This window comes from Haliotis rufescens, unplaced genomic scaffold, assembly GCF_023055435.1.
Source record: "Haliotis rufescens isolate VD_foot unplaced genomic scaffold, xgHalRufe1.0.p SCAF_66, whole genome shotgun sequence".
Lineage (NCBI taxonomy): Eukaryota > Metazoa > Mollusca > Gastropoda > Lepetellida > Haliotidae > Haliotis > Haliotis rufescens.
In genome coordinates, this window is record NW_025964357.1 from 883,646 (window position 1) to 900,268 (window position 16,623).

Sequence of the window (16,623 nt, forward strand, 5' to 3'; positions counted from 1 at the left end):
TATCTAAAAACACAATAACCTACCAAATCAAAATCACATAAACAAACAAACATCCACCATACCCAGCTCCCTTAGTTCTATTCCCCAATCCCATCGGCATCTATTCCAAATCTCAAAATTCCCAAATCCTATATAAGCAACCCCTAAAACCCCCCTCTTGGGTTGCACAGACCACTTTCGCCCCTTTCGGAAACACATTAAATGGCCTGGCCGGGCCCGTGTGCGAAATACGCATCAGTCGGAAAGCGCACGTTAAATCTCCAAAGTAAGTAAGTAAGTAAGTAAGTAAGTAAGTAAGTAAGTAAGTAAGTAAGTAAGTAAGTAAGTAAGTAAGGGAGCAGTTTTTGCACTTGGGTGGCTGGTTACATGATGTTTTTGTATGTCCATAGAGCATACAGTTTGTACATTGGGTTGGCCTTTTCCTGTATGGCATGGTTTCTATGTCCTTACCACCTAGATTAAGGTGGCCGGGGACTGACTGACCAAGTAATGTGAGTATTACTACTCCTGTGTTGTTTGTGCCCATTGAGTTGATCCTGAATGCCGACAGGATTGTAGTTTGAGTGACTTTCTTTTGGGCTTGACAGACAATTTGATAAAGCTCGTCGTCATTAATTTTTTTGTCTAGATGTACCGCACATCTGACATTGCTAAGCCACTTTGGGGTATCCCATTTTAGTTTGATCCCGTTTATGCTTTTGGGCATATCAATTGACTCTGTGAGGTTGTCCCCAACAACATACCCTCTTCCACACTTATTTATGCGAGTAATATTTTTGTGCTTCAGCTCTTTGGCAATATCTTGAGCTGTTAGGATCTTATTAAGAAGTCTTATTCCCATTTGGTTTGTGGTCTTCTATTTTGTTGTGTCTTTGATTTTTATGAGACCATTTTTTGTCTTTTCTGTACCATTTTAGCCTTAGGTGGGCTAGATTGAGTCTAAATACACCACACAGCGCACTCAACTCTATAACATTATCCCCCCTACTATTAACTCAAAAGCCCAGTTACCCAGCCCACTGTCTCCGGCACCCCAAGCCCCCCACCATCCACGTCACAACACACGAGTTACCAGAATCACCTCTACCCCCCCCCCCCCCCCCCCCCCCAAGCCCCCTTGCATCGCAACCAGAGGCGGACACACACGCTATTGATTTGTAAATTGACATTTTGGCATGTTCATGGTTTTTTTTAAAATGAAATCACGCATTTTCTGAAGTCAGTGTGGCAAATTAAACCATTTGAACACCTTACAGGAGTCTTCTATCTGTTGCAAACCGAAATTGTTTCAGATTTGGTAAAAAACATAACTTTGCATTAAATCTTATTCAAAGACATTGCCAACGGCCGGACCCGTTGTTTTGTGAGAGTGATTTGACGGTTGGGGGGTAAAAGTAGTGACATCATTGAAGAAATGACGTATGGTTGCTATTGGGGAGTAATTATATTATTGTTTGGCGGTGTATTGTGAGAGACGAATGTTTGTAAACAAATGGTAAATGTGGATAGTTACCAGTACTTATGCGAAGCTGACCATAAACCGATATAGCTAAATAATGCTAAATCATACAGAAATTGTGATGTCAGTAAATGAATGAGTGACATCATCAATAGAAATAAAAGTTTCGGACTGCCTTCCCTGTGTTTGCTTGCTGAAGCGCACATAAACGTGTTTCGTGTTTCACTTCCGTATTTATGATGTCACTTCCCAGAAGAAAGAAAGATGGCGGCCACAGGGGTGCTGCCGTTTGTCCGAGGTGTAGATTTTTCAAGAAATGACTTCAACGTATGCCAATATTATTATTCGTACACTTAGTTCACTTTGTTTGATATCATTGTCATGAAAACAGAGCTTACGTGTAACCTTTAGTAGACGATGGAGTCTATTTGACAATATACGTATCGTGGTTGATTCCCTACCACTAAGACCAGACGATTCGGCTCATATTTGATACACTTGTGTCATGAACATTGATACGTAATGTGTACTTCAGCTACGGATGTCTGTTGCTATGGGTGACCCAGATGAGTAACACACGTGCCCATGGACTAATTAATAATAAAATAAACTGAATTTATTGTAGCGTATATAACACTTATGGAAATATGTAACCACAGGGTTTTTACTTACAAAAGTGGGGGTCGAAGGGACCCCCAGTAATTTAAGTTTAAGATTCCTTGCAGGCAATATTCTTTTTCTGTGTCCATGTCAACATTTGTGTATCGTGTAAAGCCCACTCGCATCTCCTTTACTTTTGCTCTTTTCATTAGATGAGACAATATGAACAATATTAAAAAGCACACCATTTAGCCTACAACCTCGGGGTATCGCGGTGCTTGTCATGTACGCCAAACGGAACAAAATGCACTCACTAACCTTTATGTTCATTCGTGTTTTCGGTATCAGATATCATTCATGTTATCAAACAATGCATATTTTACTGATAAAAGTTCATTATTTACATTAGTAGCTCCAAGTAAAAGCAGGCCTCGCGCTCTGTTTGACAAGGGAGAGAACTCCATCGTATCGCGGTACAGAGAAAAGTTGTGTATGGAGGTCCGAATTGGACAAAAAGAGGACATAATTCTACCAACCACTTGGTATGATCATGCCAGACATCAGTGATTTGTCCAGACAAGTGCAAAGACAGCACAAGTAAAATTCTAAATGTGTTATCAGCAATAGGTATTCAATGCATATTTACCATAAAGTAAGAGAAAAATACTTTTATAAGTCAACATCAAAATATCAGGATGACGATAATTTTTCACAAAATGGAAAAATGTTAAAAGTCAACAATAAATATATGAAAAGCACTCCTAGTATGCCCAAAGTATGTATTTATCTTTTGGTTACTAGTGAAGAACATATTTCTAAGTTTGGCATTATGGCCCTTATGATCTCCCAATAGACTCTGGGCACAGGGCGGGAAAAAATGTGCTGACTACGTAATTTCCGTTACCTCATTAGTCGCCATGAATATGCAGATGATCTAGTTCAGGTCAATAGAGAAAGTTTACTTGGGGTACTGCAGGTGTTATATCGTAGGCCATTGATAGATGGGGGTAAGGCAATATTACAACAGATGCCAGAAATGTGTGTCAACGGATTAATAACTCCTTACTTACAGCAGACGGAACATTCCGAGGAAATTGAAATTGTTTACGAAGTGAGCACTTCCTGGTTACTGATTTGCATTAATAGACAGCGGCTAAGAGGCGTGTCCCGCGTGAACTATCGGAAATCACAAATGCCGTGGTACCATGGGGTCTGAGTATAATCCCCTTGCTCAAATACATATTTAGAAAAGACACGCGGGCACTGTCACAACATGATTATGCACATTCAGTTCTTTCATAGCTTACTATCTGTCTGTCATTTCTTCCCCAAAATACAATTCCTAAACCTAACTGAGATATTTTTTCAAAAATACGTAACCCTGTATATATCGCGAAATCCATCGAACATAGTGTTGTCAACTTGAGTATAAGCATATTTAGATGCCTCCTGGTTTCGGCTCGTTCCCTACACTGTATTTGGATCCTGCCTTGATGCATTTGATGCAATCATACTACCCATCATCCCTGGCTCAGGTGGCACCTCCAATTTACACAATATCTATACGATTATCTTTCGGATTGTTTGACAAGTTCAGTCAGCGTGTCCTTCAAATCTACTGCTTTGGAGTCGAACACCCACTTAGTGGGAGATTGGCTGGTGGACCGGTTGGCCTCAGTTGCTCCCTTCCCGGCTCCAAATGTTGATAAAAGGGAAGCAATTCAGTCCATTCCACCGGATCCCATGCTCATAGATTTAGTATTGGTGTTGGATGATGATTTCTCCAAACTGTCCCTCACTCCAGCCTTTAAGGCGCCACACTACAGGAAGTTAGATTTTCCTGTCCATGCGTTTGAAGCCACCGATAATGCGCATATTCTAGACGATGATTTATATCACATGAGAGGCTTTTCAAGGCTCCCTTGAGCATGCCTGAAGCCTATGATAGTGGGTTCGAATCCCGGTTCGCCCCAATTATGTTTCTAGGTTTGTCAGCACCATACCCGTGCTCGTGGGTTTCACCGAAGTGGTAAACGTCTGAGACCTGCATCAGTTCAGGCTTTCCTCCCACATTAAGCTGACATGCCGTGATATAACTGGAATACTGTTAAAAGCGGCATTAAACCCAACTCACTCACTCACTCTTCAAGGCCGACCACTCTACGTATGACCATTGATGAGGATCTTACCGATGACAATCCCAATCGAGTCCATTATTTACAGGCTATGATGCCATTTCAACGTCAAATCAACCACTAACGCAATCATCTCCAGGCGGCCTTGGTCTGCAATCTCCCAGCCCCAGTTGTCCCAGTCATAGACATACCAGTAGGTTGGAGATTGGACAGGTTTGGGGCCAATTGGACAATTCTTCAAGATCCATTTGTCGCCAGCATCCTCTGTCAGGGGTACCGGTTCTTGCTCATCACAGACTTCTTACCCCATAGCAGATGCCAACCCCCTCGTTGGGCTCAGCTCTTTGTCCATACCATTCAGCTTCTGGTGCTCAAGCAGGTGGTCTAGATTGTTCACAATCCCGTGGCCCATCCAGGATTCTATTCTCCAGTGTTCCTGGTGCCCAAGAAGGACTCATCCAAACATCAGATGATACACAATCTCACCATCTTCAAAAAGCATTACCGGGACTGTCTTCCATACTTTCCAGGCATCGACGCATCATGACAGGGTTGGGGGGCACATCTGGAGGATGTGATCAAACAATCAACTCCAATGGCACATAAACAATCTAGAATTAGAAGCACTCATCCCGGCTGTGTCTCACTGGCAGTCCCTGTTTCAGCCCCAAGTACTAGCCATATCCACAGACAACATCACAGTCGTCTAGTGTCTGCACAACCAGAAGACGCCTCACTCATCCCTACTGTCTCGGACCTATCGGTTCTTCCAGTTAGTGGATCGACTACACATGGGGTTCATTTTCGGCACATCCTGAGTGGTCACAACATCCTGGTGTAAGCACTCTCCTGACAAGACAAAGTGGCTCCCACGAAGTGGATGCTCCGGCCCGATACCTTCACCCTGGTGTGCCAGCGATTCGGCCTGCCACTTATCGACCTATTTGCCATCAGAATTATCAACTCCGGCCCTACATTTCCCCGCTCCCGGACCCTCTGGTTTGGGCAGTTGACACATTCAGGACAGGCCTAAAAGCGTATGCTTTTCTGCCCCCTGTTCTACTAACCAGGGTTCTGCAAAATCAAAAACACATGAAATCTATCACTGCTTTTGATTGTGCTTTGGTGGCTGGCTTGGAATTCATTCGTGGATATTCGAGACCTCAACACTCGCAACCATTTCTAACTTCCAGGGTGGCCACACCTACTGGTAAATCCCCACAGTCAGTTGCCACTCCCAGCAAGTTTCTTCTGCACACTTGGCACAGACGAAACTTGCTGGGAGTTTCACTGGGTCTTAAGTGCTAAAGGGTCTCACAGCTAGAGCGGCAAAGGCTATTACCTGAGCATATAGACCTCTGCTCTCTGCATGATGACAAATGGGTTTCCTTTGGATTCTTTTGTAAAGATAAGAAACAAGATCCCATGTCGGTGTCAACACTGTTTATGACTGAATTCCTTCTCCACCTCCACAACAAGAGTCACCTCAAGGGTAATACCATAACTACATTTCTGTAGAGGTATCTGTATCTACATATCCCGGAACTTCAATCACTTTTCCATTTTTTTTTGTCTGGAGGATCAACGTGCCAAGTTTCGGCCCCCTGCTTGGGATCATCGTAGGCAACGGCACCACCTCTTCATACCGGTATCGGAAGACATTAAAGGCGGAAGCCCTTTGGCTTCAAGCCATCATCATCCAGGCATACAACACGGGACTAGATCCTCTGAAACCAGCAACCCATACGAGATCTAGTGGTCGTCTCCACCATGGTTGCCCTTTGTGGCAGAGTTGCCTCCCCACGATGCTGATCCGTGTCATCATAGGGTGTGTGAAAGGGTTGTCCTCTCAGCTAGTTGAAACAACCTCTTCCTCAGCAACACCCCGCACAGCTCTTTCTCTGTCAGGAACAAGCAGTAGATGCATAAAGGAGAAATGCAGGATAACTATACAAATATAAAAAATATCTAGGATTTTACTAGTCATGTTCAAATTTTTAGCAATGACTGGGATTTATGTTGTAATTTGTCTTCCTCAGAATTCCTCAATTCATGTAATAAAATATTTGTACTTTGTTTAGTGATTGTCGTTACCTGTTAACTACATATCCAGGTGAGCTACAGTGCTGTGAACTAAATTTCATAGTTCAGAATGTTTCGTATTATTCTTGACATGCATGATGGATTATATCAGACTATTCAGAAAAGCAATTAATGATTGTTGTCTATATTGAACTGAAAATGTTTTCTTTTAATCAGGTAATAAAGTTTCCACACAATGTGGAGGATATGACAAGTCTAAGATGGCTGAGACTGGCCAGAACCCAAATCACAGAGGTCCCCAAAGAAGTGGAGAAACTCAAGAAACTGGTACAGTGGTAATTCAGTAGTAACTGGTCAGAGGCTAGTAAATGTCATTCGAACCAGCAATGTTCATTTGCATAATTTAAGCAAATGCGTGCATATAAGTAATATTAGCCTTAGTAAATACAGAGACAATGTCTCAATTTCCCCATGGCAGGTCTTAGAACAAGAAGATCTAGACTGGACATTGGCACCATGCCATGTATCAGCCTCGCTTTAACTTAAGTCCAGCTGCCAATAGGTTGTTGGCTACCTTTTTAAGAGACCCAAAAAGGTGCCAGGAAAAGATTTTCCTGATAACGTTTGATCTGTTGTGATGAAATGTGTGTCTGCTCACTGTTGCTCAGGAAGATCTCATGCTGGCCCATAACAACATTGAGAGACTGGGGGCTGGAATGACCAACCTCAAGTCTCTCAGTAAGCTTAACTGTCGACACAACCAGATCACCAATGATGGAGTTCCACAAGGCCTGTTCAACCTGCAGGATCTGTCTGTTGTGGTAAGTTGCGGGTACACAGGCTACAGGGCATGTGACCTCCTTTTGGCATGATTTTGGCACTGATGAATAACTGTTTACATTTATTTATGACTTACTAAATGTCAGGTGACCTTGGCTATTTTAGCCTTGGTCCAGAGATGAAAGTCAGAGAGAGGGAGAGAAAGGTCTTACCCATAGCCTAGCTATGATTAGGCTAGGTGCTCCAGGACACCTAGACAACAACCACTATCACTGTATGCTGACTTGGCACATAGTGTCTTTTATGTACAAAGTAAAATTGTATATTCCACAAGGCATCGTCTCAAAGTTGTCACTTCCTACTAAGAACGATTCACCGACCCCTTGCATACTCGTATATGCAAGTGGTTGGCATATAGTTCTATATTGTGCATACAGTTTGTGTCTTCATATATTTCATAGGATATACACCATAGCATGAATATTTGACGTCTGGTGGTGGCTTTCACCACGGTATCCACAGGCGTGTTGTTGTTTCAAGTAGCCATTTTGAATATTGTTCGTGGTCACGCTTTTTCGTGTCATGCAATCTGTATTCCCTGTATTGCTTGGTACAATATTTATTGTTGTACGTTTGCATTAATATTTTTATTAAGGTGGTGGTGTTTAGCGTTGTTTTGCGTAACTTGTTTATCATGGCTGGGATAAACTATTATAGCATATATGATCAGGAGGGAACGCATTTTGATTACACTCTGCTATTATTGCAGATAACATGCCAAGTTGCAGCCAGTGTTGCTGTAAATTGTCTGGGTGGAATCCACATCCATTGTACCTAAATTGCACCACCATCTGCACCCAGACTTCCAAATATAAAGACTATCTCCCGTTTTCCCCAACAGTTTTCACAATATACACTCAAGCATCGAGGAAACGACAGTCGCAACATGCCCTGAAACTCCGTCGCAACAAAATATCTGATGCCACCGAGCCTGTTTCGTCTCCACCTGTGACGTCAGTCTCTTGTGTTACGACGTCCACGTGTTTTCGGGGAAGATGTCCACCGCCACCGTAATTATCGCGTCAGAGACGCCGATGTCAACCCCCTTGACATTGATCAACACGGCCTCCTCTGTTACAATGACACCAGGCCTGGCGCCTACCAGCCTCAGCATGTCTACCCCTCAGACTTACCAGCTATCCACGGTGCCTATGCCTATGTTTGGGATTTGGACACCCTGCCTTCCCCCAGACACCTTACATGGATCCATCGTGGTTCCACTACATGCAGATGCTGCAACAGTCATGCCCAGGTTTCCAGTGCCTTCAGCATCTGCTTCACTCTTTGCTCCTCTGACCTCAGTCTTACCCACGGCATCTCTCCAAGCGTCTCTGGGGGCAACTCCACAGGCAACGCTCCTGGCATGCCTGGCTTGGACTTAGGTTGCGTCTCTACGGTCGGTCGACCTTGTCTCATGGCTCTACCTCACCGGTCGTCTTATCCTGATGCAGTGGCAGCAAGTCCTCTCGTTCTATACGCTGCTCTCGGAGCCGCTCTTCAGTTTGGTGCTCTGGGGATTACCAGTCTGATTTCCGGAGAGCTCTTTCATCCCCAAAATGAAGGATCACTGTCAGATGTTGATTCCCACCTATGTCTCAATCAGGTTGTGGACTGGCTGGCTGATCGTTTAGCCACTGTAGCTAGCGTCTTCCCCACAGTCAGGCATTCACAAGAAAGACAGAGTCTGACAAACCTTACATCTGACCAACCAGGCTACTGCATTGGACAAAGATTTTGCCAAGCTCTCTTACACTATCTTTAAAGGCGCCAAGGTATTGGAAGGAGGACTTTCATATCCACTCACTGGAACTGAGCGGATCATGCCCACTCACTAGATGAGGATCTTCATCGCATGACGGGGTCGAACCGTCCTACCACCATTCTTGTCCCGGACACCAATTTGGTTTATGCGGAGACGGAACTTCTCTGCTCCTTGAAACCACTCTGTCATGGCTTCCACCTCCAGAGCCATTAAACAGAATCTCTTGGAGAATAATCCTAAACGCCTTGACCATCTTACCACTGTCTTGGCCTACGTACAGCGCTGTCAAGCAAGACTGAACGAGGGACATAGTACAGAATATATATAGTAGGTGGAGGATTAACAATAGAGGATTAACAGTAACAACAATTGCATACATCATCATCCCTTTGTTGTCAACACCTACTAATGTTAACCCACTCATGTATGCAATTGTTGTTACTGTTAATCCTCTGCTGTTAATCCTCCACCTACTATATATATTCTGTACTATGTCCCTCATTCAGTCTTTCTTGACAACTGTATAAGGATCTATACCGACACATCGTTTTTCACAGTATTAAAGAAGTTGTTATCCATAAAATTGTGTCTATCTTGTCATCCGTCAACTTCTAAGTAATGCCTATCAAACAATTTATATGAGGACCCATATGCGCGCAGTGCTCATAGAGATTACCACCACCCGTCGCCCTGGCTACCTGGCTCTCTCCTGGAATGAGATTCTCTCCCCAAATTCAAGAGGGTCCTTTTGTGCCAACCTTGGTCATCTACCTCCCTTTTTAACGGTCAAGTCTCGAACTTTAGTCTCTAACAGCCTGGCCAGAGACGAGACTGCCCTCAAGGCCCTGACACATGTTTCGCACATGTTTCGCTCCAGGTCAGACAACTTTCAGTGAGGGGTGATCTCAAGGCAAAGCATTGATATGGCAGACACCAACTGGGACCGAGGGTATCAACTCACTCTTAGAGATGACCCGCCTCTGACCACGTCACCCATAGCAGACACTTGCCCCCCTACTCAACAGCAGCTCCTGCATTCCAATGTCGACATGCTGCTGGCCAAAGAGGCCAGAGAGATTGATGATACACAGTCTAGCCACATTCAACAAGCGCTACCTGGCACATCCACCGTACTTCCGGATGACCACACTCAGGCTGCTCCAGTCCAAGATACAGACTCATGACTCACTGATCAGCCTGGATATCCAGGACGCATACCTACATGGGCAGATCCATCCCAGTGACAGGAAATTCCTCCGTTTTATCCTTGATGGAATCGACTATCTATGTGCGGTGCTTTCATTTGGAATTTCCTTGGCCCCGTGGCTATTTAGATGCATTCCATCTGACGACTGCCTTCTGAATCACTGGGACATGGCCACACTCCTCCGTCACAGGGACTTCACACATAGTCTCCTACATAAACTAGGATGGATCATCAAAGAGAGGAAATCGTAACTTCTTCGTTCAATCTCCAATTCATTGGAGGCCTATTCCAAACCAACTGAGACCTCCTCTCTGTACCAAGGGACAGGTGGCAACTCCACCTACTCCCTTCACTCCACGAACCCCGACTGCGCCAGTAGCAGTCGCTCCTGGGTCTATTCACGTTAGGGCAGGATCTCACCTCCAGGGGGAGGCTTCAACATACAGATGTTCCTTGTTCATTACCAGGATCCAGGCACAGGATACAAGGCACCAGGATCACTCGGTGTCCATCGTTCCCCCAGACTGTCTCAAACCACACCTCTGATGGTGGACAGTGGAATCGAACGTTTTAGGTGTCTCTTTGACAGAGCTTATGACCACATTACACATATTCGTTGATGCCTCTCTTCAAGGATGGGGAGCACATCTGGAGGGTCAAGATGCTTTTGGGCTGTGGTCAACCACTCAACAACAGTGGCACATCAACAACCTGGAACTGGAGATGCTCATACTGGCTCTCTCTCCGCAATCAGGGCACAACCCACCCCCACACAATGTCAAAAGTTCCAGTTCTTCCACCTAGTCGATCAACTGGAACTCCAGTTTTGGGTCCATCACATCCAAGGTTGTCTTTGATAGTGGGGGCCAAGGATGAACAGGAACTTTTACCATGTCCGGTGAGGGCTCTGCAATGCTTTATTTGATGCTCCAAAAATCGGGGACAATGTTGCCGTTTCAGACACCATCTTCGCCAGCCACTACCTATGTTAAACTGCGGTATGGTATCTCAGTGGGCTTGCACTATAAATCGGCATCAGTCCGAACTAGTACAAGCAGCCATACACACATGCATGCATGTCGCTATATAAGCGCACTAATCTTGAACGTGACATTAAACACCATTTCACCTCATCTCATCCCTCAAGGAACCGACTACCTATCGGTCCTCTTTTCAGGGCAAAGGATTGGAGGGGGAAGCGTTGACCCAGTGGACAATCACGATTGTGATCTCCCACCTCCAGTCGTCCCAAAAGTCGACACACAAGTAGGTGGGAGACTAGGCCTGTTTTGGACAAAATTGGATCGGTATGGCAGACCCTTACGCTCTCAACATCATAAGGTATTGCCTCAACTTGAAGGCAGACCCACCATTGACAATGGCATGAACGCCGGAGCTCTACCCCAGAAAACAATATCAAATGTTAGGGGCCAACATACAAACCTTGTTGGAGAAAAGAACCATAGAGGTTGAGAGGCCCTAGCCGTAAAACCAGGGTTTTACTCTCCCATCTTCCTCGTACCCAAGAGGGATTCGAACAAGTCCGCAGATGATACATAGCCTCTCATTGTTCAATGAATGTCCTCCTTACTTTCCTCTCATAATCTTGTGACTGCTCAGGGGCAGCATCAGTGCTTACGACTCCCTGATCAGCCTCGACTTAGAGAATGCACACCTGCATGTTCCTTTCCATCCCAGCGACCGGCGGTTCCTCAGGTTCCAGTTCAATTGTATCCACTACCAGTGGCATTTCAGTGTCCCCTTGGCTTTCAGCCTGCCTTATCAAGCCACTAGCTGCCTATCTGCACCTGAGGAACATCCGGTTTGAATAGTATATAGACGAAGACTGCATACTGAATCATCCAGTTGTGGCAATCCTAACACATCACCAGGATTTCACCAGGTGTCTGCTTTATCAACTGAGGTGGATAGTGAATGAGGCGAAGTCAAAACTTATCTCATTCTACCGACTCCAGTTCATAGGGAGTCTTTTCCAGATGGATCTAGACCTCCATTCAGTGCCAAGGGACAGATGGATAAAAATCCAACATCATCTGTACCCCACCCTACAGCAGCCCAATGGCAAGTGCTTCTGGGACTGCTTACTTCAAGCTCAGGACTAGACGATTGCAATTACGACCGATCCAAGAGTTTCTGGCTCCTCACATCAGACAGCAGGACCCTTCTGTATCTATCGCTCTACCGGCCCACCTCAGGACACTTCAATTGATGGATGGTAGATACACATTTGCAGGTTTGGGGTGCACGTCTAGAGGATCAGGCAACATCAGGGCTGAGGTCGTGAGCTCAGTGCACTTGGCACATGAACAATCAAGAGTTGGAGTACTAGTGATAACATATTGGCAGGAGCACCTCAAAATGCCCAACTAGCCATTTCCACCGACAACATCACAGTAGCCTGGTGCCTGCAGAATCAGAGTACAACTCACTCACACTTTCTGCTCAACAGATGTTCAGGTTTTCAACCTGGTGGAATGACTGGGTCTGCACTTGCTCTTCCCGGTTGTTGGAATGTGCTGGCAGACGCTCTCTCCAGGCCAGACAGAGTGGCACCCATGGATGGAAGCTCCACCCATCGGCATTCCATCTCGTATGTTAGAGCCTAGGTAAACCCAATATCGACCTATTCGATCTACCCGCCCAAACTGCCAGATCCATAGAGGTTATCACGCGAGTGTGTTTGGAGATGGTAAATATCCTGCATTAGGAATAAACATTGTATTTAGCGAGCCTTGGTGAGCTAAATACATAGTGTTTATTCCTAATACAGGATATTTCCCATCCCCAAACACACAAGCATGATAACCTCTTTATCATATGATGTCATTCTTTAATTCTGTGCTAGAAAATGGCTTTCCCTCTCTCACAAACATTACCAAAACATTGCGAGTTTTCCTGGAATGCGCACATTAATATTTATTACGTCACAGGGGTAAGTGATATGTCAGTCGGACAGTGACAGTAGCCAATATAGTTCCAACTGAAATCTGTTTCTTATACAGTGGCGAAGCAACATATATGCAAAACAACAATTGTTTTTACTTGACTTTGGCAGCAATCCATCGGTCTGTCCGCTAGAGTAACTGCCCTTTGTCAAAGGGAAGCTACTCTAACCCTAGTCTATGAGACGTCACGGCCACGTTCAGGCATTGTTGACAGTCGGCCTGACCTGTCATAACGTTAAGTGCAGTCAGATGTACACACAGCAACAAAACGATACAAGGTAACAATTCAAACATATTTCAGCCAAATCAACTATTTTAATTTGTGGAAAAGTTTTTAAGCCACAGAAGTCGACAAGCACAGATATGGCTACTAATCCCGCTTGGCTAGGGCTAGTGCCCTCACAAAATTGTTTTGAAATTTATATCTCCAAAGTTGCCAAAACTTATGAAATGCCTTAGCTACGTCACAGTTGGACACTGATTTTCAGAATATTAGACTGTTCTTTTGATAATGATAGCAATTATCCCTTTAGTTTATCCAGATTTCTCGATGGTTAATTCTGACTCGATCGCTGAATGACAAGGGCAACGCCATGGTTGTTTATAAACACTGAAAGTAGTCCCTACTTGACCTTTGATATTTGCATCTCTATCCGCATATGACCCCACCGGATATCGTTTTTATCCGTTGGCTTTATCCTGCCGAGAAACCTACCCATTATATGATAGAAACTTTTATCTGCGCCGAAGAATTTCAGCGTGCGACTGACACAACTCTAAGTAGTGAGAGTGTTCACTGAGTACACATCTGAAGGTATCCACACCTCCATCCATTGGGTGCAGATGCATTAAGTATTGCAGGATAAGTTAAAAAATGTTGTAAAATGTAGATATTTTTTATACTTGTATACTTATTCTGCATTACTACGTCTAAGGGCCAACCTGTCACAGACTTGCCTCCCCATGATAACTTCAGACAGTAATATGAAAGTTCCGTGATGTCACCACTTCAGGCATGACATGGCAGCTGATGATTGGGGGTCCTGCTTCTAGAATGGAACAACCTTTTTTCTTCTCATCAGCTGGACCAATCACAGCTTCGTTTCTGTCAAAAGTAAGCAGTGAATACATTAAGGAGTAATGCAGGATAAGTATACAAATGTAAAAACTATCTAGATTTGCTAGAAGTAGACCAAATTGCCTGTATCTTTACATGAAAGTATGTTTTAAAAACACCACCAAAATGGGTAGTTTATGGGTAACATAAGTAACTTTTTATCCACCCAGATTATTCATACCCCCGTGCACCAATTAGAAGGATTTAAGTTTAATCATTTAAACATTCCCCAAGTGCTTTGTGGGGCCGAGTTAACAAATGTAAACATATACAAAGTTCTATTTCGTTGGCTATTGAGGTGTTTTCTGACCTTTGTTTCCACCATTAATGTTAGCAGACTGCAGCAGCTGCAAGCCAAAACACAGTGTTATGAAACTCTTCAAGGATTGCTAATTCCTAGGGCACCAACGCCTGCCTCAGACAATGCTATGGCTGTTGCGGTATGGACACAGTGGTTTGAATGTGTTTGGGAAAACCCTGTGGCATGAAAGATGGTTGACATCATCTTGCCATATTTCTTCACAAGTACACTGTAATACTATTCAAATATCTGAAACAATTGATGTGGATGCACCATCTTGCTTGACAGTACTGAAGGAACGATGTTACCAAGGATAGTTAGATCATGGGGGAGGTAATTTGAACAGCGCCATGACATCAGCCTTTTATGACATAACTCAAAAGGGGTACTTTATCGCAGAATAAAGTACTGTTAGCACTTTAGATCTTTTAGCGAGGCATGTTAGAATAAACATTCTGTGAGGATGCCTGTTGTGTGGAAACTTTTTAAATTTGTTTTGAGTATCCTTTAACCTTGCATGACGCTTCTGATTTTATATAGTATTTTGTATATCATATGGCTTTACACCGAAAATTCGCTGACTAGTCACTGATTGGTCTCAACCAGTTGCAAACATTTCGCCGTATCTGCGGTGAACAGTTGCCGATTAATCCCTGACAAGTGGCAAAACCTATCACTGATTGGTCGGCGGTCATACCCTAATTCTCACAAAACTGTTCAGGCCGTCATTAAAAAAACCCGGCAGCTTATTGTGACAAATAGGCATGATAGTTTACCGCAGGCCATTAGGATCTATACAACAGAACTTTGAAACTTCCGGCCTGACACAAGATCTACCTGCAACGGTCCTACAGGCAGGCGCTTATTTTGAATACTGTTTCCATGTTTCGATGAAATAACTATATGTGCCATTGATCTCATTTTGACATATGTCTCCGATGCCACCAACGTGATCAATACCTGCTGAAAAAAGCATCCTGTCATCCTGATGCCTAGTTTTCCAGTGTATTATGTTGAATACTATTCTTTTCACTTTCAGGACTTGAGTCACAACAAACTAAAAGAGGTTCCACCGGATCTAGAGAACGCAAAATCTGTGCTTGTTCTGAATCTCGCACATAATGAGTAAGTAAGCTAATCTAGTCTGACCCTGTATTATATTGCGTTATGATAATTTATTATCCCCTTCCATGAAAAGAATGTGGGTTTGGGTGGCCTTCCGTCCAGGATGATATTTCGCATACATCAGTAAGGATAAACATGTTGATCTTGTTTGAAAACAATCATCAATAACTCATGTTCCATGCTAGTTATGACCCTTTTTGGGTCTTTTGAACATGGTGCACAGTACTGCCAATTTCACGGAAACCACTATAGATGGCATTTTGAATACATCAACTAAGAGATGAATAAGTTTGATCATAGCCATAGTTTACAGAGATGTGGCCATTGTTGTACCTGGGTGTCAATGGCTTGACAGTAAATCTTTTCTCGTTGCACAAGTCCATGTAGGTAAGGTACGGCGATCTTTCATGTGACGGACCACTAAATGTAACATCAACCTGTGACTCCTACGGTTGAAGGACCTGTCCACTTTTACCATGCCCTAAATATCTTCTCTTCTAATTGTGCTTGACTTACAAAAGCCAAAACCTGGCATGCAGGTTTCTTCTTATGAAGATATCTATCTTGTTAAGATCAGTGTGCATTTATTGTAAGGAGGTTTTTTTTATAATTTATAAAGATCAAATTTTATAAACAGTTTAAAAATATTTTTCTTTAGAACCACAGTGCACCTGGTTTACTTGTTGTGAAGTTTATGACTTTAAGAACATCCTAGTTTGTTGAAGGCATCATTATTTGCACTCAATATTGTGATTTTTCAATTATTTATTTTCACATTTCCTAGAATCATTTGCACCAATTTAATTTTCTTTAAAAAATTTACAAAAATGTTTGTACTACGATAAGGTTAATTAACACTTGAACTGTTTGCTGTTTCTTGGCGTAACATTGTATACACAACATGCACTGAACATGCTGAACTGGTGACTTTTTTAATTCTGGAATTAGGACTTGGTTCAAATGAGGGAAGGATTATTTTGCAAGGCATAATTAATTAACTGTAAATATTTCTTCATGACAGTTTTATACACATCAGATTTGCACTGAAATGGTGTCTTTTGTTATTTA

General features: G+C 43.5%; 1 protein-coding gene across 2 annotated transcripts in view; it reads left to right on the forward strand.

The window, feature by feature from the left end:
* Window positions 1–1,717: 1,717 nt before the first annotated feature.
* The window catches only part of LOC124118962 (protein flightless-1 homolog), a 141,486-nt gene continuing 126,580 nt past the window's right edge, over window positions 1,718–16,623 (forward strand). For both annotated transcript variants that reach the window (XM_046481300.2, XM_046481301.2), the window contains exons 1-4: window positions 1,718–1,786; window positions 6,454–6,564; window positions 6,906–7,058; window positions 15,470–15,555. In XM_046481300.2, the coding sequence (XP_046337256.1) occupies window positions 1,724–1,786; window positions 6,454–6,564; window positions 6,906–7,058; window positions 15,470–15,555 (413 nt within the window). In that variant the 5' untranslated portion in view covers window positions 1,718–1,723. The remainder of the gene's footprint in view (window positions 1,787–6,453; window positions 6,565–6,905; window positions 7,059–15,469; window positions 15,556–16,623) is intronic.